At 40.4% G+C, this 17,197-nt stretch overlaps 3 protein-coding genes across 5 annotated transcripts; 2 read left to right on the forward strand and 1 right to left on the reverse strand.

The window, feature by feature from the left end:
* Positions 1 to 4,118: 4,118 nt before the first annotated feature.
* On the reverse strand, positions 4,119 to 6,591 carry tmem216 (transmembrane protein 216). Its single transcript, XM_088293330.1, has 6 exons — positions 6,554 to 6,591; positions 5,816 to 5,840; positions 5,659 to 5,731; positions 5,488 to 5,580; positions 4,359 to 4,560; positions 4,119 to 4,270 (listed from the first exon to the last, which is right to left on the reverse strand). The coding sequence occupies exons 1-6, from the start codon at positions 6,580 to 6,582 to the stop codon at positions 4,255 to 4,257; spliced, it is 438 nt and encodes a 145-aa protein (XP_088149456.1). The 5' UTR covers positions 6,583 to 6,591; the 3' UTR covers positions 4,119 to 4,254.
* Positions 6,592 to 6,831: 240 nt separating this feature from the next.
* On the forward strand, positions 6,832 to 9,372 carry LOC148338656 (transmembrane emp24 domain-containing protein 9-like). Its single transcript, XM_088295178.1, has 5 exons — positions 6,832 to 7,047; positions 7,422 to 7,522; positions 7,925 to 8,050; positions 8,127 to 8,273; positions 8,505 to 9,372. The coding sequence occupies exons 1-5, from the start codon at positions 6,846 to 6,848 to the stop codon at positions 8,652 to 8,654; spliced, it is 726 nt and encodes a 241-aa protein (XP_088151304.1). The 5' UTR covers positions 6,832 to 6,845; the 3' UTR covers positions 8,655 to 9,372.
* Positions 9,373 to 9,664: 292 nt separating this feature from the next.
* b4galt7 (beta-1,4-galactosyltransferase 7) lies at positions 9,665 to 16,354 on the forward strand. Of its 3 annotated transcripts, none has more exons than XM_088294958.1 (7): positions 9,665 to 10,146; positions 10,230 to 10,268; positions 12,433 to 12,771; positions 13,286 to 13,511; positions 14,831 to 14,914; positions 14,994 to 15,098; positions 15,568 to 16,354. In XM_088294958.1, exons 1-7 carry the CDS (start codon positions 10,094 to 10,096, stop codon positions 15,721 to 15,723), a joined length of 1,002 nt encoding a protein of 333 aa, XP_088151084.1. In that variant the 5' UTR covers positions 9,665 to 10,093; the 3' UTR covers positions 15,724 to 16,354. The 3 variants fall into 3 exon arrangements, with proteins under 3 accessions (XP_088151084.1, XP_088151086.1, XP_088151085.1); XM_088294960.1 differs by lacking the exon at positions 10,230 to 10,268 and adding an exon at positions 10,935 to 10,988; XM_088294959.1 differs by lacking the exon at positions 10,230 to 10,268.
* Positions 16,355 to 17,197: the final 843 nt, after the last annotated feature.

Raw genomic sequence — 17,197 nt, forward strand, 5'->3', positions numbered from 1 at the left:
GACCACAAATTGAGCTGCTCTTGTTGACTTTGCAGACCAGAGTGCTGCTAAAAGAACGTCAAAATAACTCGTGTGCGTCCCAACGCCAAGTGCATGTTTATGTCATCCAGCTGAAAAGCTTGATGGAACTTCCAACTGTATAGGCAGTTTTTTGCAGAGCAAGGGGACAAAAAAAAAAAACGACTGATCGTGGGTCAATGTCAGGGCTCATATAGATGAAATATAAATGACTACCTGTAGATTTTACTTTGTTGGAAATTTTTTTTAAATAAATTTAAAAAATGATGTCATATTTGTTTTCAGGGTGTGAAAGGCGCTATATAAATATGAATAAAATCTTTACATTTATGGTTTTATGATCATGTATTTTTGTGTAAAAACATTTAAGCATTGGTAGTAAATAAAATACAATTTGAAACTTTTCAAACTGTTTCGAGCTTTTTTATATATATATTAATTTACAATAATGTACAGCACTGGGCATTTTAAGGCCATGAAAAAAGTTTAAAAAAATAATTTTGTACCGTTAAGAGTGGGGTTTTTTTTTTGAAAAAAAGTATTTAGCTTAACGGATAATCAGCCCAAATTAGTAGGTTAAAGTCAGATTGCACTGTATCTAAAATATTTTTTTCCAATAGATTTATTGAAACGCAAACAATCCAGCCAACAAAAAAAATGTAATGTGTTTTGTAATAGTTTTCTTATAGTTGCACTTGCTGTAATTCTTGAGTGGCTCAAACTACCAGCTGACAAACTGCTTGTGCGTTTTTATATAATTGGCCAACAAAGATTCTGGTTCTGATTATAGTGGTGTTCTTTATGAAAACAAAAAGTAATGAAGAAATAAAATATAATGAAAAGAATTAAACAGAATTGACGACATTATAGATGCATTGGGAAGAAAAATAAACAAATTAACTCCCTATTTTTAGGGGTGGGGGGAAACACAGATAAACTGCCAATAAGCATTTTTCCCGGAAAAAAAATATTGAAAAAAAATGTTTGTTAGTTTGTTTGTTTTTTATATCTTCACACTAACCGCAACGCGTACTGCAAGTATGCGGGAGTCCGCTGCAATTCATCGTGGCTCCTTCTGGTGTGTTCGTTCTGGCCACCGGGGGCACTATTTTAATAATCGATTCATATGTCGATTATTTTGTCAAATGCTTGATGAATCAGTACATATATTAATTTCCACAGGTGAATTAATTATGTCTCAGTTCCTAGTTTGGTCCAAAACATGCATACTTGACAAAAATATTCCTCGCTTGCACTTACTCAATGCAATTTAATTTGACTCGATTCCGTTCAATTCAATCGAGTTCCAGTGAACGCGTTAACTGACGCCACACCTGAAGTCCCTGGAGGAGATCATTGCCACGTATCCATTAGTTAATAATGACGTGACGTATCGTAATGTCTGAAGTCAGACAGAAGCAATCGAGCGCCCCTGCCGCCTGATCCCTGATGACAAGAACAGCGGGATGGAGGGGGCGGGGGGGGGGTCTTCGGTGTATGGGTGCTGAGCGTCGCACAACGTGGCTTTTTCCATCCTGCCTGGAAGCTTCCAGAAAGAAGGAGAGAAGGAGGTGAGGCAGGAAGGGAGGGGCTCGCTCGCCCACTTTTTTTTACTGCCAGACTACTCCCTTTTTTTTGTCTCCTTCCTTTATTTACCTCGTTACCTCCTCCTCCTTTCTTCTTCCTTGCCGGTGTGCCGACGTGGCGTCGAGGCAAGTTGGTGCGAGGCAGCGCTGTCGCGTGTGGTTGAAAATAGCCAGGTGTGATGACCTTGAAAGGCGCCGGAGAGGAGAAGGTGTGATTGTATTTAATCGCATTCTGCAGCCACCTGCCAGATGAAAAACATTTGGGGGAAGAGGTGTATTCCTCCCTCTCGCTGGAAAAACATTTCACCTTATAAAAACACATTTTAATTCATTCTGACACCTTTTATAAGTGTACTTCCATTTCTCACTGTAAAGAAATGGGAGTCAGTCGAGTCGAGCAGTTTGAAGTTGGAAGGGTTTCAATCGGTCAAGAAATTTTTAATTTGCAGGTGAATATGTACACATTTTTAATTTATTGCTTTTATTTTGAAAATTTGGGAAATTAGTAATGGAACTTAACACTGAAGTTAGAAGGTCGGTCAAAAAATGTGGACTTTGAAAGTGAATATGTAAAAATGTTAAATTTTGTGCTTTTATGTTGAAAATTTGGCGGCTGGGCTGAAGAATTTGAAATTGGAATGGTTTGAATAAGTTGAAAATGTTGAAGTTAGAGTATCTGACGATGGACATTTTTCTGGGGAAAGTGTGGGCAAATTGAATGGACTGAACATTTTGAATTTCAAACGATGTGAAACCTTCCACTCATGGCAAGTGATGCGGGGATTTGTTTATTTTAATGTGAAATGTGAAAAAGTCACAAAAATAATATGTCCTCTTTGAAGAATTTTGAGAAAATGTTGCAGGTGTCGTTTACAATTCCGTTGCATCTCTCCCAGGAGATCTCAGTGCTGCCCCTGGCATGTTGTGGTAGAATGTGGTATTACACTCAAGGCACGCAACTATATTCAAACCTAATACTTTAAAAATACAGTATAAAATCCACGCGCAATGACCGGTGGGGGTGTTGAGCATTATTGCAGTGGAAATGTTATTGAAGGTGACGTGTTCCACCACACTCACCAACAAAAAGTGTTGAGTGACAGTCATATTATTTTGGGGAATAGCCTCCTTTCCGCTCGCTTCCAACTCGCAATTTCGGCCTTATAACATGGACCATCGGTCAACAAACAATTTTCATTGTGTTTCAGAAAAATTATTTTCCATCTTCTACAGATTACAAAACTGCCTTGGCTCGGGTGGTGGAGTGGGGCACCGCCCAATCCTAAAGTTGCTGGTTCGACCTTGTCCAAGTGACCTTGAGTTGAACCCTCGGTTGCTCCTGATGCTGTCTATTGTCAGTGACTGACGAGACAACATGAAAGCGCTTTGAATACCTTGAAGGTAGAAAAGCGTGAAAGTCAATTTTCCACTAGTGTGTGTGCGTACCTTGGTTTAAAGTAATTTCAATGGTAGCATCAAATGTATAATGAGCATGTTGGAACATGCTGCACACTCTCGCACGCACCCGCTGACATTTTCCCAGAGGGAAAGGGTTTATGGATGCCCCAGCTGCGGGAGTGAAAGAGTTTATGGATGCAGATTAAATCTTCCAGACACAATCAGTCGAGCACCATCGACATGTTGCGATCAGATTAGGAGCGTTTGGAGACAAAAGAGCGTTACCGTCACGACGACATGTTTCCGCTTGTCAGCGTATGCACGTGACAAAGACAAACGATCAGCATGCAGGAAAACAAGCTAATGAACGTTTAGGGAAACGCTGATGGTCCTCTGAGGACATACAAGTTCATTTCTTCTGTCATGTTGGCTTTAGTTGTGACCTCTGACTTGCTTTCCTCCACTGCAGCCAAGTATTCTGTTGCCCCCTGCCGGCTGTTCTTGTTATGCTCAGGGAAGAAGCACAGCACCAACAAATCTCCCGAGGTCCATATGGTGATGCTCGTCTGTGGGGTCTCCAGCTGATCTGTTAACTTTCTGATGATGTCCTGGTCAATTTCTGACATGACCTGTTGATGATGTCCTGAGAATTGCTCTTCGGTGGACATTTTTTTCAGATCTTCAGAGTGACAAATGTTAGGAGACAAAAAGGTTCCTGGTTGCCAAAAAAACTATCAGCAGCAGACATATGATATAGACTGATTTATCTCAAATGTGAAGTTACACAGAAAAGAAAGAAAAGTGGCACTAAAATTGAACCTTGTGGGACACCTTTTGCAAAGGTAATTAGATCAAGACAATAATCCTTTGCTAATCTTCTCTGATGTGCTCCCTGGTGGACAATAGTGGCCAGTGGACATCTTTTTGTCTCCAGTTGAGCGGTACAAATATCAAAAGGAAGAAATCAAAGATTGTTTTTTGATCTTCTGAACTTCTAATGACATTCGGCGCATCATGCTTTTATGGGCACCTTGTAAAATGTATTTGTATAAATAAGAAAATTTAATATATATTTCAGGAGAGATTGACAAATTCAAGAAGCAAGACACAAAAGGATGTTGATAAGAAGCATTTATTTCTTTTTGGGTCAAAGGTTTAATGGCTCTCTTTATGAAACTAGAAATGGCAAAACATGTAGGACACGTAGAAAAATTATGTACAATTTAAATTTCAAGTGTTCGATGTGATGTTGTCAGTAAACTTTCGACCTGAAGGATGAAAACATGAAGGAATATTTTTAGTGGGATTTAGAACGATTTTTTTTTCCTGTGCTGTTTGAGGGCACGTGCAGCTCACCTGGCGAAGGACGACAAGGCCAGGATGCTCAGCAGGAACTCAAGACCGTAGAAGCCGAGCAGCACCAAACCCAGCAGGAACTCCAGACGCAGAACGAAACTTTGCAGCAGCAGGAAGTAGACAGACAGCGTGGCGCACGGCAAAAGCAGGAAGAGAGACACCGCCGTGGTCACCACATGCTCGCACAGGTTGCCCTTCCAGCCTGACATGCACACAACACGGTTATCAGCTCACTCTCGATACGCATCGACAAGTTGGTGTTTGAAGGACACTTGAAAATGGCCAGCGTGAACTTTTAAAGGCCTCTCCGCACCAATCCAACGTCGGCCGTCGGAAAGTTGGCACACGGCATCGTTTTAGAAGAAGATGGTACTACTTCTAATGCATGTGCAGAAGGTCCAGAGTAGTTGGCGTCTCCGTCGGCTTTTGCGGTGTGTTCTTCGGTTAATTTCCAGTCCGACGTGCCGACTTCTAGGGCGATGCGACAGTTGGCCACAACGACTGACGTCGGATTGGTGCGGAGAGGCCTTTAAGTTCACGCTGTGTAGTGACGCCTTAAACGTCGGATTGGTGCGGAGAGGCCTTTAAGTTCACGCTGTGTAGTGAGGCCTTAAAATGGATGCTTCAAACCAAGATGACAGATTTTTTTTTTTTTTTTGTAAAGGGCTTTCTGATTCTGATTCTAAATTTTTAATTCATTCAAAGGACCCCAGGATGTTCCCTAAGTAAACCGAAAATGGCAGCGTCAAACCAAGATGGTAGACTTCCCGAGACGTTCCTGAGACTTTTTGGTGGGTCTACTTGTGAAAGACATGTCAACTGAATTTAATGTTCAAAAGCCAAAGAGACTTCAGGGGATGAATTTTCGAAAACAATTTTGTGTTTTGTAATAAACTATCACTCTTTGAGTGCTTAAAACCAAGATGTCAGAGTTCCTGGGGTGTTGCCGGCATGACTCCTTGAGACTTTTTTGCAGGTCCACTCATGATAGATCAGTCTACTAATTCTAAGTCAAACTGGCTTCGGGGTGAATATTTTTTTTTTTCTTGCATTTCTACCCTGTCCCATTTAATGTCATTGAAAGGACCTGCTGGGAGAAAAAAATTGCGGGTGCAGTATTAGCACCCACCATAGAAGATCCTCAGAATCTCCAGACCGAGGAAGAGAAACAGCAGCGTCACGTCCAAAATCAGATTACTCGTCGGATAAGGCAGCAAAAGACCTGCCGTGAGGAATCAGATGTAGATCATAAAGAAACATTTTGACGCTTGCAGTAGTTAAAAGTTTTCAGATGGACAACCTTTATAGATGAACATGAGGACGTTTCCCAGGAAGAAGGCGGCAAAGTACCAACAGTTGAGGTACAGGAGCACCTGAAGGGGAGTCGACGACAGCTGAGGGTTCACGTCAAGGTCATGCGCACAAGATCAAGTACACACACAAGCAAAATGACTTACGTGAAGGATACGATTGGCTGGTTGCCTGTAGACAAACAATGACATCAGGGTCAAAACAACAACATGCTAACATTTGAATGCAATGCATCTCACAGTGTTCCATTATTTTAAGGCACTACAGACTAAGCTCGTCTTTACTGCTGGGGTGGAAAGTAACGGAGTACAAATACTTTGTTACAATACTTAAGTGGATTTTTCAGGTGTTTATTATACTTGAGTAATTACTTTTTTTGCCATTTTTTGCTTTTACTTTGTATATTTGAACACATATGTACGGTTGCAATTAGTGGTCGCAATAAATTTAAGGCCAATCAGGTGTGAGCGCATTTTGTCGACCAAACATGACGGGAAAATTTGTGATAACAGGCAATTAGAGTGGACCTTTTCATGCTTTACTTTTGTTTGTGTTGCGAGGTGCACAAATGATTTGTTTTAGTATTTTGGGTTGTATTTGGTTTTTACTGTAAAATACAATACATTTGAAACAATTTTACGATCGACGATCAGTGTTTTGCTTTTCTCCAAATGTTGCAATTTCCGTAGTCTTACGCGTCGCTTTTCATATTTAGCACATGAGACTGCGTTAAAACTCATTACGTGGTAGCAGTTCAGATTAAAAGATGCCAACTAACTGCACACTCCAAAATATAAATATAATCGCTGAATTTATTGTGAATGAAGAAACATTTATTTGAAAGGTTCAGACCAAGCGACTTACCCGGCGCCATTTTTGGTTACCTTGGAAACAGCTTGGCGGAAGTGACCATTCTTCGCTTGTCGTCTTAACTGAATGCCGCGGTTATGCTGTCCTCTACTGTGTGAAAGGAGAACTACTGGGCCTTTTTAAATTACGAACTTTTTAATGCCATGTTTTTATTTTTTTAAGTATTATTTTTAATTTGATATTTTCCCTAATATTTTCTGTTGGGTGTGTTTTTCAATTTTCAAATTAAAATATAGATATATTTTTTATATTTTTAAAGTAAAACATTTTGAAGGCGCTTATTGGCCAGACCCTGGTCTTCGGTTGATGTGGCACTGCCGCTTTTGCGCAGTCGCAGTAGCGCTCTCTCCTGACAGTAAGATGGCGGCTGTCAGGATGTGTTCGGCACTGTTGTCGTTTTACCTTCTCAACACTTTTTACGGCCTCGTCCCTGCTTTGTACTTCCACATCGGAGAAACGGAGAAGAAGTGTTTCATAGAAGAAATCCCAGATGAGACGATGATCATCGGTGAGAACCTTAGCAGCGGGCAAGCTGCCTTGCTAATGCTAACTGCTAGCTCGCAAACTTGAGATTCAAATCATCGTTTTCGCCGAAGTTGCAGCACGACGTTTCTTAAAGTGTGATTTTAAAACCTGAAATTACTGTTCAACTCTCTGTGGTTAAACTTGGCGACACTTGACCTGTAACTCATTTAAATATACAAATGTTCCCCTTCAACTTGAATTGGACTTTTTGAAGCTTATTCTGACTTTGAACTGCGCACAGTACGTATTGCAGCAGAGAATACTGGTGTGGTGTGGTGGCACTTTATAACATGTGTTTGTGACGAAAAGGAGAAGGGCATTTTATATTGACATGAATTCCCTCTGTTGTGTTTGCAGGCAACTATCGCACTCAGCTCTATGACAAACACAAAGAAGAATATCTGCCGGCCACTCAGGGTCTGGGCATGTTTGTGGAAGTCAAAGACCCCGATGAAAAGGTTGGTTATTCTACATGAAACTAGGGCCAATAATGATGTTTTCCAAGCCGATGCTGATATTTGATCACGTAAAAACATGTCATGTTTCTGTTTAAAATTAGTTGCGTTAAAAGTATTTGTTTAATTGGAATAGGAGCCCAGCTTGTAACTCATTAAAAATAGTTTCCCGCAAATAAACTTGTCCATACTCACTCACATGCAAATCCTGAAATTACCCAAAAAAAAATCTACTAATTCCCTTCTTGGTGTTTTATGTGGTGGATTTAACATGTAAAATGGGCTATCACACACACACAAATCTTTTTGGAATCCAGTATTGTGGTACACCGCGACACATAAAACAGGCAGACTAATCATGTCACAATTTGTGTGACATGCACATGTGTTTTTTTCCCCCTGCAGGCGATCCTGTCTCGACAGTACGGCTCAGAAGGAAGGTTCACCTTCACGTCACACACACCCGGAGAACATCAGATCTGCCTGCACTCCAACTCGTCCAAGTTCTCCCTCTTCGCTGGAGGCATGTTGGTGAGGATGCGCCGCACAACGCGACCGCACTTGTGCCGCCATTGGCATTGACCCGCGTTTACCCCTTTGCCCGCAGAGGGTCCACCTCGACATTCAAGTGGGCGAGCATGCCAACAACTACGCCGAGATTGCTGCCAAAGACAAACTGTCGGAGCTACAACTACGAGTCAGGCAGTTGGTGGAGCAGGTTGACCAGATCCAAAAGGAGCAGAACTACCAGAGGGTTAGTGGTGATTAGAAATCCTGGACAGGAATAATGTTTCCCAAAATTGTATGACGCCGAGGCACATATTAAATGCCTCCTTTTTATGGATAATTACCCGTAAATATATCCCAATGGCATAAGGGGACCACAAGAGTCATGAAAAAACAAAATACCATTTAATATGCTTGGGAATTTCTATGGTGTAGTGATGCTGACATGCGCCCCCTGCTGTCCGCATGTCCCATGCAGTTCCGTGAGGAGCGCTTCCGCCAGACCAGCGAGAGCACCAACCAGCGGGTCCTGTGGTGGTCCATCGTTCAGACCCTCATCCTGGTGGCCATCGGCATCTGGCAGATGAGACACCTCAAGAGCTTCTTTGAGGCCAAGAAGCTGGTTTAGACGTTGGCTTGCTGACTCACTTGCGCGCGCAAATGCGTGTTTACGTATGTTCTATGAAGAGATGCAGTATGGAACGGAGATGCGATGCACAAAAGTTACTTGAGACCATTACTCATATTTATAATTTCCTTTTGGATGGAAATATTTGGATCATCCAGTGAAATGTGAAGCAGGCCTATGGCGTCACGTTGACGGATTATTTCAAAAGTCGTCGCTGACGGCTGGAAGACATACAGTACGTGCGCGTTGCGTTCATCATGGCAAATCGTTTGTGTGACTTTGTAACCCGTGATGAACACACACGCAAACTTGTGTCAAACGATTTCATTTCAGTGGTTTAAATCCTCTCCCCCAAAATAAGATTTGTTTGAAAAGTGAAGAACGAGTTTCTGCATCCAGTGTGAATGTTCACTTTTTGCTTTGTTTAATGTGCTCAACATTTAATCTATGCAGGAGGTTGAATTCATCAGTAGTGTGACACTGTCATGTTTCTTTCTGGATGTTTGTGTCAACATCAGATTTTACAAAATACTGAAAAGTGTTTTTTTTTTTTTTGTATGTTTTGGGGAAAAAAGGTTGGATAGTTTTTCAATACGACACATTTAAAGTTTGCCCAATTTGCTCTTTAATAGAAAATTTTTTAATTCTTTTGTTGTCATTGAAATTTGTTACTAAATGTAATGATTTAAACGATGTTGAAATAAAAGGAAGTACTTCATCTATTAGATTATCTACCCTTAATTCCAGAAGCACGGCATCTTTTCCGTAAATAAAAAAAAGGATAATACTCTGCTGTTGTTAAGGCTAATATCGAAACAAATCTGCCTTTGGTACTTTAATATTGGGCAGTATAGTAGTATTTGGAGGGCTATAGATGTTATTTAGGCCTCAATTTGTGTTAAACGTTTTCGAGCTGCTGTTGTATGTAATTATTTGTTCGTGATAAATCCGTTTCGTTGGGTTTCAGAACTAGAATGAATTGCTCACTTGTGAGCTTTGTTCCTAGTCGAGCAGTAAATCAAGTTGAACCCAATCGCGAATCGGCTCGTAATGCGTTGTATTTTTTTTACCTCCCATCTTTCGGGGATGCAATGAAAAAAAAACAGACGTTCACTGTTAATTTGTGTTTATTTAATCGTGTCCGTTTTAATTTCGCTCGTCGCATGTTAGGCTACCGGCTACGTGTTTTTTGCTAGCAGTCTGTTAGTTTAGCCCGGTAGAGGTATGCTACATGCTAATGCTACATACTACGTGGACAGCCATTGAGCAAGACGCTGCCGTCGCAGTCGTCATCTGCTCTTGATCGAGGGGGCAATGATGATTGCTGGTCGAGTTGAATTGAAGTCCGATTAAATGTGAGCCATCGGCAGCATGGCGGATATTAAGGACTCGAGCGGGAGTTTAAATTGTGTTTTGACAAAGTGAACTTTTGAAGAAGCATGATGTTCTCATCGAGGAGGAAACCTGTGCTCTACTTTAAGGAAGAGAGAAGGTAATTCAATTTTCATGTCAACTAACTTCATTTCAATGAACACTCATTTAGCATTTAAAATTCTTCAAATGTTTCGTTTGAAGAAATGACGCCTCAAAAGTTGTCGACCAGGAAGACAAGCAGTAAGTCAAAAGATTGAGTGAGATTCCGCACATACTTGTCATGTGCACACTAACATCATTCTACACTAACTGCTTCTCAAACTTTTTTCAACAAGTAAAATATTTTATTCCCCAAAAAGTGTTTGTAATATTAGCCACTGTAAATTGCGCAATCTGGACATGCAGTGTAGGAAAATGAAAAAAGTGTACTTAAATGTTTAAAACCATTCAAAAGATTCAATGAAAATATACAGTATGGAGTAACTGAACTGAATTTAAAAAAACTATTAAAAATATTGTTTTGGAGTAACATCTAACGCAAATAAGCCTTAATGGTGAGGTGAAACTGCACATTATATTACAATGTAAAATACAAAAATAAATACATAAAATAAAAATACAAAATCAATAATTATCAATATTGACTGATGTGAAATACAAAAAAATAGTTTATTTAATATTTTATATACCAACATTAGCCTTCATTCAATGTTCATACAATTTGTAGTGAACTCTGTTTTGGCGCATGCGCAATCGTTCAGCAACCACCTCCGGACTACTTAAATTTTTTTAGCGGAGTCGTTATTGCCATAGTCCATTCATATTTTACGGCTTTTTTTTTTTTTTTACTTATAAGTGAGATGCCTGAGCGTCGGACATGGCTAAGACTGGCGCTAGCACATCGAGACACAAAACTCCATTACTTGTACACCACGTCTCCATACGGAAGTGTTTAATCAGGTGAATGGGCATAATATCCTCATATTGTACAGAGTAGACTGGTCATTTATTTGAACGAAGTTACGCCACTTTCTCGTTCCGTGTATGACGTCGCACCGCGCCGTTAGTTACCTGCGTCTTCTTTGTTGGTTTGAACGTTTATTCTTTGTTGGTTTAACTGCTTCGTCTTTGTAGTTTAGGTGACTTAAGTTTGGAGAACTCTACGCAGCGGAACAACGTGTACTCGCAATGTAGCCGTCGTAATATGTTTCTATTGATCATGATCACGTTACGATCGCCACAGATGTTGATATTGAATTATCATCCCAGCACTATATACAGGGTGTTGCTTGGAATTCGGGTAGTAAGACAAAACCAGTTTTGCTTGAAAGGTGAAATTTTACAAGTTTTCTGCCGCGGGGGTCTTGTCAGGCCATTGTTTCGTCAAACGTTTTTACTTTTTGCATTAAAAGTGCTTTGCACTGATTCCATTGCTATTTATTGATAATTCCGTTCACGAGAAAGGAGGTGTTATGTGCCATAAGAGTTTGATAAGAACGAGTCGTGTACACAAGTTCCATGCAGATTTCAGAGGATTTGACAAGAAAAGGAGTGTCGTTGAGATGTTAAAAATGTAATAAAGCATTGATTTCTTGTTTGTTTGATGTGCAAAATTAATAGGTTTCAGGAAATTTGAGGTCGTTTTCATATCTTCAAAGCTCACTGCGATATAAATTGAGACAAAATGTCACAGATTTGAAACACTGTGTATATATTATATAACTGTAAAGATTCATCGCAAATCGATTTAATATCGATATAAACTGTTCAAAATTTGCATCTCTTTCTGTGCGCGAAACAATGACTTAAACCTCCCTTTGATAGCATCACAGCTGTAATAAATTAGCACCTTAAAAGGGAAGCTTTGCTGACTCCCGATTTAATTTACGACGGGCTGTCGTGGCTCAATGTGTAGATGACATTATGCATACTAGAGAAGCAACAAAATATTTTGTATTCAGGTTAAATAAAAGCAAATTTAAAAATCAATTCAAGCGAAGATTTTAGTTTTAGTACATTTCCTCAATTTTATTCATGCGATTTCAGTCACCTCTACATCATAAAATGGATTGGTGCTGAAGAAATTTAAATGTTTACATTTTTATTATTATTTATCAGTTGTTACATAGTAATAGTGCAACTCCGCATAGTGTATAGTTTTTGGTACCAGTTTAAAAAGCACTGAACATTTACACGCTTGCGCTTAAACATCAATGCTTATTATTGCATTTGTGCACAGAGAAAAGCAAGGCAGCAATAATAAAAAAAAATAAATAAATAATGAATCGAAATCCGGAAATGAAAATCATAAATTGACTCCAAACGGGGCTTGAGTGAATCATTGCATCCCTAATAAATATTATTATTAATAATGCTGTTGTAGTAATGTTGCCTTTGTGTTCAGGTTTGCCTTCGGCCGCTGTTCAGTGTACAAGCTGTTCGGCCTTTTCGTACTGCTGCTGCTTGCGTCTTTGCTGTGGCTGCAGCTAAGCTGTTCGGGAGACATGGCCGCCGCATCATCGCAGCGACACAGAAGCTTCCCGCAGCAGACGCCCCCAGCGTGCCAGTCCGAGAGCCGCCCGCTAGACAAGGAGTCGTGGGGTCCTCACAAGCTGGTGCTTGTGGTGCCCTTCAGGGAGCGTTTCGAGGAGCTGCTGGTGTTCGTGCCCTTCATGCACACCTTCCTCAACAACAAGAAGATTGCGCACCAGATCCTCATCGTCAACCAGGTGGACCAATACAGGTGAGATGTAGCAAATTGTGTCGCGGCTTTCAATATTGTGTGGAGAAATCCCAGGAAGTCGTTTGTGAAGCGCTTAGGGAAGTGTGAGATGTTCGAGGCACCTGACAGCGCTGATGAAATCGAAACCTCGCAGTCTGGAGAAGTGGTTCACGTGGTGTCAACAAAGTAAATCGATGAGATTTTTTTATTTATGCATTTTATTTTATTAGTTGAGAAATGAACGCTCAACAGATGATCGCGGTGCTTGCCATGATGTTCTTTTTTTCCCAATTGTATTTTTTTTTTTTATTTGATTGATGATTCCCATGCGAATACTGTCGCAAACTACAGTACAAAGCAGCAACTCATACAAACAGAGGAATGTCGACTATGTAGCGTAGAAGTGGGCCATCTCTGATTCTTCTTCTTGCTCATAATTATGATGTATCTCTTCCAGTAAAGCTCAGTGTTGCCTGGCATGTTCAACTTCGCTTACATGTTCAAGATGGTCACTGACTGGGGGCGTTTGTGGCAGGTTCAACCGAGCGTCGCTGATCAACGTGGGCTACCTGGAGAGCGCCAACGACACGGACTACCTGGCCATGCACGACGTGGACCTGCTGCCACTCAACGACGCGCTGGACTACGGCTTCCCCGCCGACGGGCCCTTCCACGTGGCCTCGCCGGAACTGCACCCACTCTACCATTACAAGACCTACGTGGGTGGAATCCTGCTGCTCACCAAGAAGCACTACCACATGGTAACGTCAGCACGTTCCACATGATCACATCATCAGTCGCACTTTTGACATGTTAAATTGCACATCATGGCATGACAAATTACGTTTAGACCATAAATGTCACGTTTTGACGTGATCGTGTGACTTTTTTTTTAAATCAGTGACAGGGAAAAGCTGACTGCCTTATTTCATTGCTTGACTGCAGTATCCCCTTTTCACCAATAGAGGGTGCTAATAGACTGAAAGCAGAATTGTGAAATGTGTTGACCACACTGCTTGTATTTCTCATGCATCCTCTTAAACTTCTGTGTGAAAGCGTAACATAGTGTCAAAGAAGCTTTGAGGCAAAAATTTGGTCGACCTATTTTTGCGGTTGACTTTTCCAACGTAGTAACGTAAATAATTGCAGGTATAACACACTTAACGTGTCATGCGCATGTTTGTTGTTACCACCATAATATCATGATATGAACCTCACAATATGATAATTAACATGATATTGTGGGAAGGTTGGTGCTATGAAAAAAAAAAGAATTCACAGTACATCGCAATATTGTGTTTTTCCACATAATGACAGCATTGTAAAAGAAATAGCCTCTGCCAGTCAGTTTGTCATGTGCTCCTTTTGGCTCAGCAGTGCAAAATGCCATGGTCTTTGTAGATTGCATTGCTGTGTTCGGCTGAAGGCGGCGAGAAGTCTCTTTTTTTTTTTTTTTTTGCACGGGGATTTTGGAAATTGTTTGCTGGTATGACTGATTTATGGGACCTTTTATCAGTTATATCATAATTTTGTTCATGTGAGCAATAATCAGACTGGGTCTTCTGTTTTGGACTTTGATTTGCTCGTGTGTGTGTGCGGTTGAGGTTTCAGTAGAACAAAAAAATACGACTAAAATAAACATGAGCAGTCTCTATACAATCCCAATTAGAAGCGGTCCTGATTATACATATATCAGTGTACATAAATGACCGACAATTACTGACAACAAATCATTTTGAGGCACTTACTGCTGATGCCTGCACACATAGTGAATCGGGTCCATTTGTGGAAACATAAGTTGCCAAAACATGCCAAATTCAAATAAGTTGCAGTAATAAACTGACCACAATAGAGTGATGAAACTCTACAAAGGAAAACAACAGATTTCTTCCTATTAATATTGTGACATGACGTCAACATAGAGGAAATTTTAATATTGCGATATTGCTGCTACATCTCCAATTTTCACTATTGCAATTTGGCGCCATCCAATGAAAAACATGTCATGTATATGCAGGTATAATTTCACTTATCTCTGAAACGGGCCAAACGCCTTTTTCTTGTGTGTGTGTGTGCGCAGTGCAACGGAATGTCCAATCGTTTCTGGGGGTGGGGCCGCGAGGATGACGAGTTTTACAGACGTCTGCGGAAGGCGGGCTTGCAGGTGAGCGAGAGGCACGACACGTCTCTTCAAAATAAAAGCTGATTTTTTTCCAAATCCAAGTTGTGGCACCAATTTGCAGCTGTTCCGACCAAGCGGCATCACCACCGGATATGAGACCTTCCTGCACGTGCACGACCCGGGTTGGCGCAAGCGGGACCAGAAGCGGGTGGCGGCCCAGAAGCAGGTTCGGCTTGGCACACGCTCGGGGAGAAAAATGCACATGGCACATTTGCTTGCATTTAGCATTCAAATTTAACTTGGCCCTTTTTACCCAAAGTTGGATTAGTTGAAGTAATTTTTTTTTTTTTTTTAATTTGTTTTATTTCTTTAAGCATTGTCCCACCCACCGTCTTTTAAAAAATGTGAAAATAAACAATTTTACAACATTTAAAAACTTTATTAAGGAATTGATCAATTATATGTAATGGTACAGTGAGTGTGAATTATTTGATCATTAAAATAACATTTTGTGTTAATACTGCCATTTCCCCCCAGAAACTGGTGAATTTAAATGTTTGCATTTGTCTTTTCTATGAAGGCAAGTGCAGTTGTAAGCCAAATTGAAACTTGTCGGATGTTTTCCACAAACCGACCGGAATAGGGTTTCCACGCATGTCATTTCCCAGTAACATTTTTTTTTGTTTGGCGTGCAGGAGCAGTTTAAAGTGGATCCAAATGGGGGCCTCAGCAACCTGCGCTACCAACTGGAATCCCGCCAGGAGCTGACTATAGGGGGCGCTCCCTGCACCGTCGTCAACGCTAGGCTGGAGTGTGACCAAAAACAGACGCCTTGGTGCAACCTTGCGTAGGACACACATGAGCCACATGCCAACATACACACAAGCAGGCACACAAGCCGAAGTTCCTGAACTGGAAGCAGTTGAGGCACAATTTGAAAAAATGCCTCTCTCTGTGCAATGAAAACAGTGAGGTGGCCTTTTTGGATTGCTCTTGGAATCTTCCCCCTTTGAAAAAAATGGAAATGCCATTCATGTGTTCCAAAAAAAAAAAAAAAAAAATCCTGCCCGGATGTAAGACAAAATTGTTATTTTAAATATGGACAAAATGTGTGCATGTTTTTTTTATTATTATTAATTTCTTTTTTTTTTTCTTTTAATTAAACTAATGACGTCACAGTATTTTAATATATGTCATGCGCAATGCATGTATAAAAGATCCAACCTTCAGCAACTGAACCAGGCGTGGGCAAACTACGGCCCGAGGGCCACATGCTGCCCGTTAAACGTTTTAATCTGGCCCACCAAACTTGAAAAAAATCAAATGAATAAACCTTGTTAATGTTTTATTCTCTAATTTCTGTGGATTTTCCAAAGACATATATATTGTTGTAATGCTTTTGTTCACTTTCATTTAAAATTAAATGTATTTAGGTGAGGTTACCAAAACACTTCATCCATCTGCTAGTGGTCCGGCCCCTCTGTCAAATTTTAGAACCCATTGAGGCCCGCCAATCAAAAAGTTCGCCCACCCCTGATCTAAACAAAACAATTATTTGGGCTACTCCTCTTGCATTGTAGAACACTATGAATCTCGGTGCAAGCGCAATCTGTCATGTTGTGCTCAATGGTGATATTACAATGTAAGACTGTGTTAATATACATTATTTTTTATTAATGCAGGGGCCACTTGGGTTGTGGGCCAATTTGTTGAAGTGTAACATAAAAACATCTCTCTTAAAATATAACCATCATTTCCATTTTTTTTTTTTTTTACATGTGGGCATTCGGGTTTAGTTCTTTTGCCACACTAATTCAAGTGTCCAAGACGCCAACATGACAAAATTCCCTTTTTTCTTTTTTCTATCCCTTTGTAGCGATTACGGAGTGGAGAAATGATTCAGGAATCATTGACTCATTTCTAACTCGCGGCTCACTACCAAAGGGTTTTTAGTGGACGTTTGAGGAACTATCAGGGTACGCGATATAAAAAACAAAGTATACTGTCTGTTAGTGTATAGTGACTATGCAGTACAAAAATTGTGATTCCAAACTGCCTTGACTCGAGCATAAGAGGAGCAAGCAGCAGGTGTCCCGTTGCTTCTGCTGCCTCTGTAGACGATGAACGTTGTGTGGCGGCAGTTATGTCACTGCTGCTACGACTTTTTTTTCCATTTGTCACATTGTCATCATTATTGGCAACTCATTTCATTTTTTTTTTTAAAATAATTTCATAAGTATTTGGCAAAAAAAAACACATTAAATGTTTTTAATGTATTAAATTATTGAATGATTTTTAATTAAAAGTATTATAATGGAAAAAAAT

The sequence above is a fragment of the Idiotropiscis lumnitzeri genome, chromosome 4 (genome assembly GCF_059441095.1).
Source record: "Idiotropiscis lumnitzeri isolate Australia: NSW breed Sydney's pygmy pipehorse chromosome 4, RoL_Ilum_1.0, whole genome shotgun sequence".
NCBI classification, from domain to species: domain Eukaryota; kingdom Metazoa; phylum Chordata; class Actinopteri; order Syngnathiformes; family Syngnathidae; genus Idiotropiscis; species Idiotropiscis lumnitzeri.

Excerpts from the sequence above, each read along its gene's own strand:
- tmem216 (XM_088293330.1), bottom strand. The coding sequence starts at position 6,582 with ATGGTCACTTCCGCCAAGCTGTTTCCAAG. Across the intron at positions 5,841-6,553 it reads TCCGCCAAGCTGTTTCCAAG|GCAACCAGCCAATCGTATCC; the intron begins GTAACCAAAAAT and ends GTTTGTCTACAG. Across the intron at positions 4,561-5,487 it reads GATTCTGAGGATCTTCTATG|GCTGGAAGGGCAACCTGTGC; the intron begins GTGGGTGCTAAT and ends TGTGCATGTCAG.
- b4galt7 (XM_088294960.1), top strand. The coding sequence starts at position 10,094 with ATGATGTTCTCATCGAGGAGGAAACCTGTGCTCTACTTTAAGGAAGAG. Across the intron at positions 10,147-10,934 it reads TACTTTAAGGAAGAGAGAAG|ACACAAAACTCCATTACTTG; the intron begins GTAATTCAATTT and ends TAGCACATCGAG. Across the intron at positions 13,512-14,830 it reads CCAAGAAGCACTACCACATG|TGCAACGGAATGTCCAATCG; the intron begins GTAACGTCAGCA and ends GTGTGTGCGCAG.
- LOC148338656 (XM_088295178.1), top strand. The coding sequence starts at position 6,846 with ATGTGGCACTGCCGCTTTTGCGCAGTCGCAGTAGCGCTCTCTCCTGAC. Across the intron at positions 7,523-7,924 it reads TCAAAGACCCCGATGAAAAG|GCGATCCTGTCTCGACAGTA; the intron begins GTTGGTTATTCT and ends TTCCCCCTGCAG. Across the intron at positions 8,051-8,126 it reads TCTTCGCTGGAGGCATGTTG|AGGGTCCACCTCGACATTCA; the intron begins GTGAGGATGCGC and ends CTTTGCCCGCAG.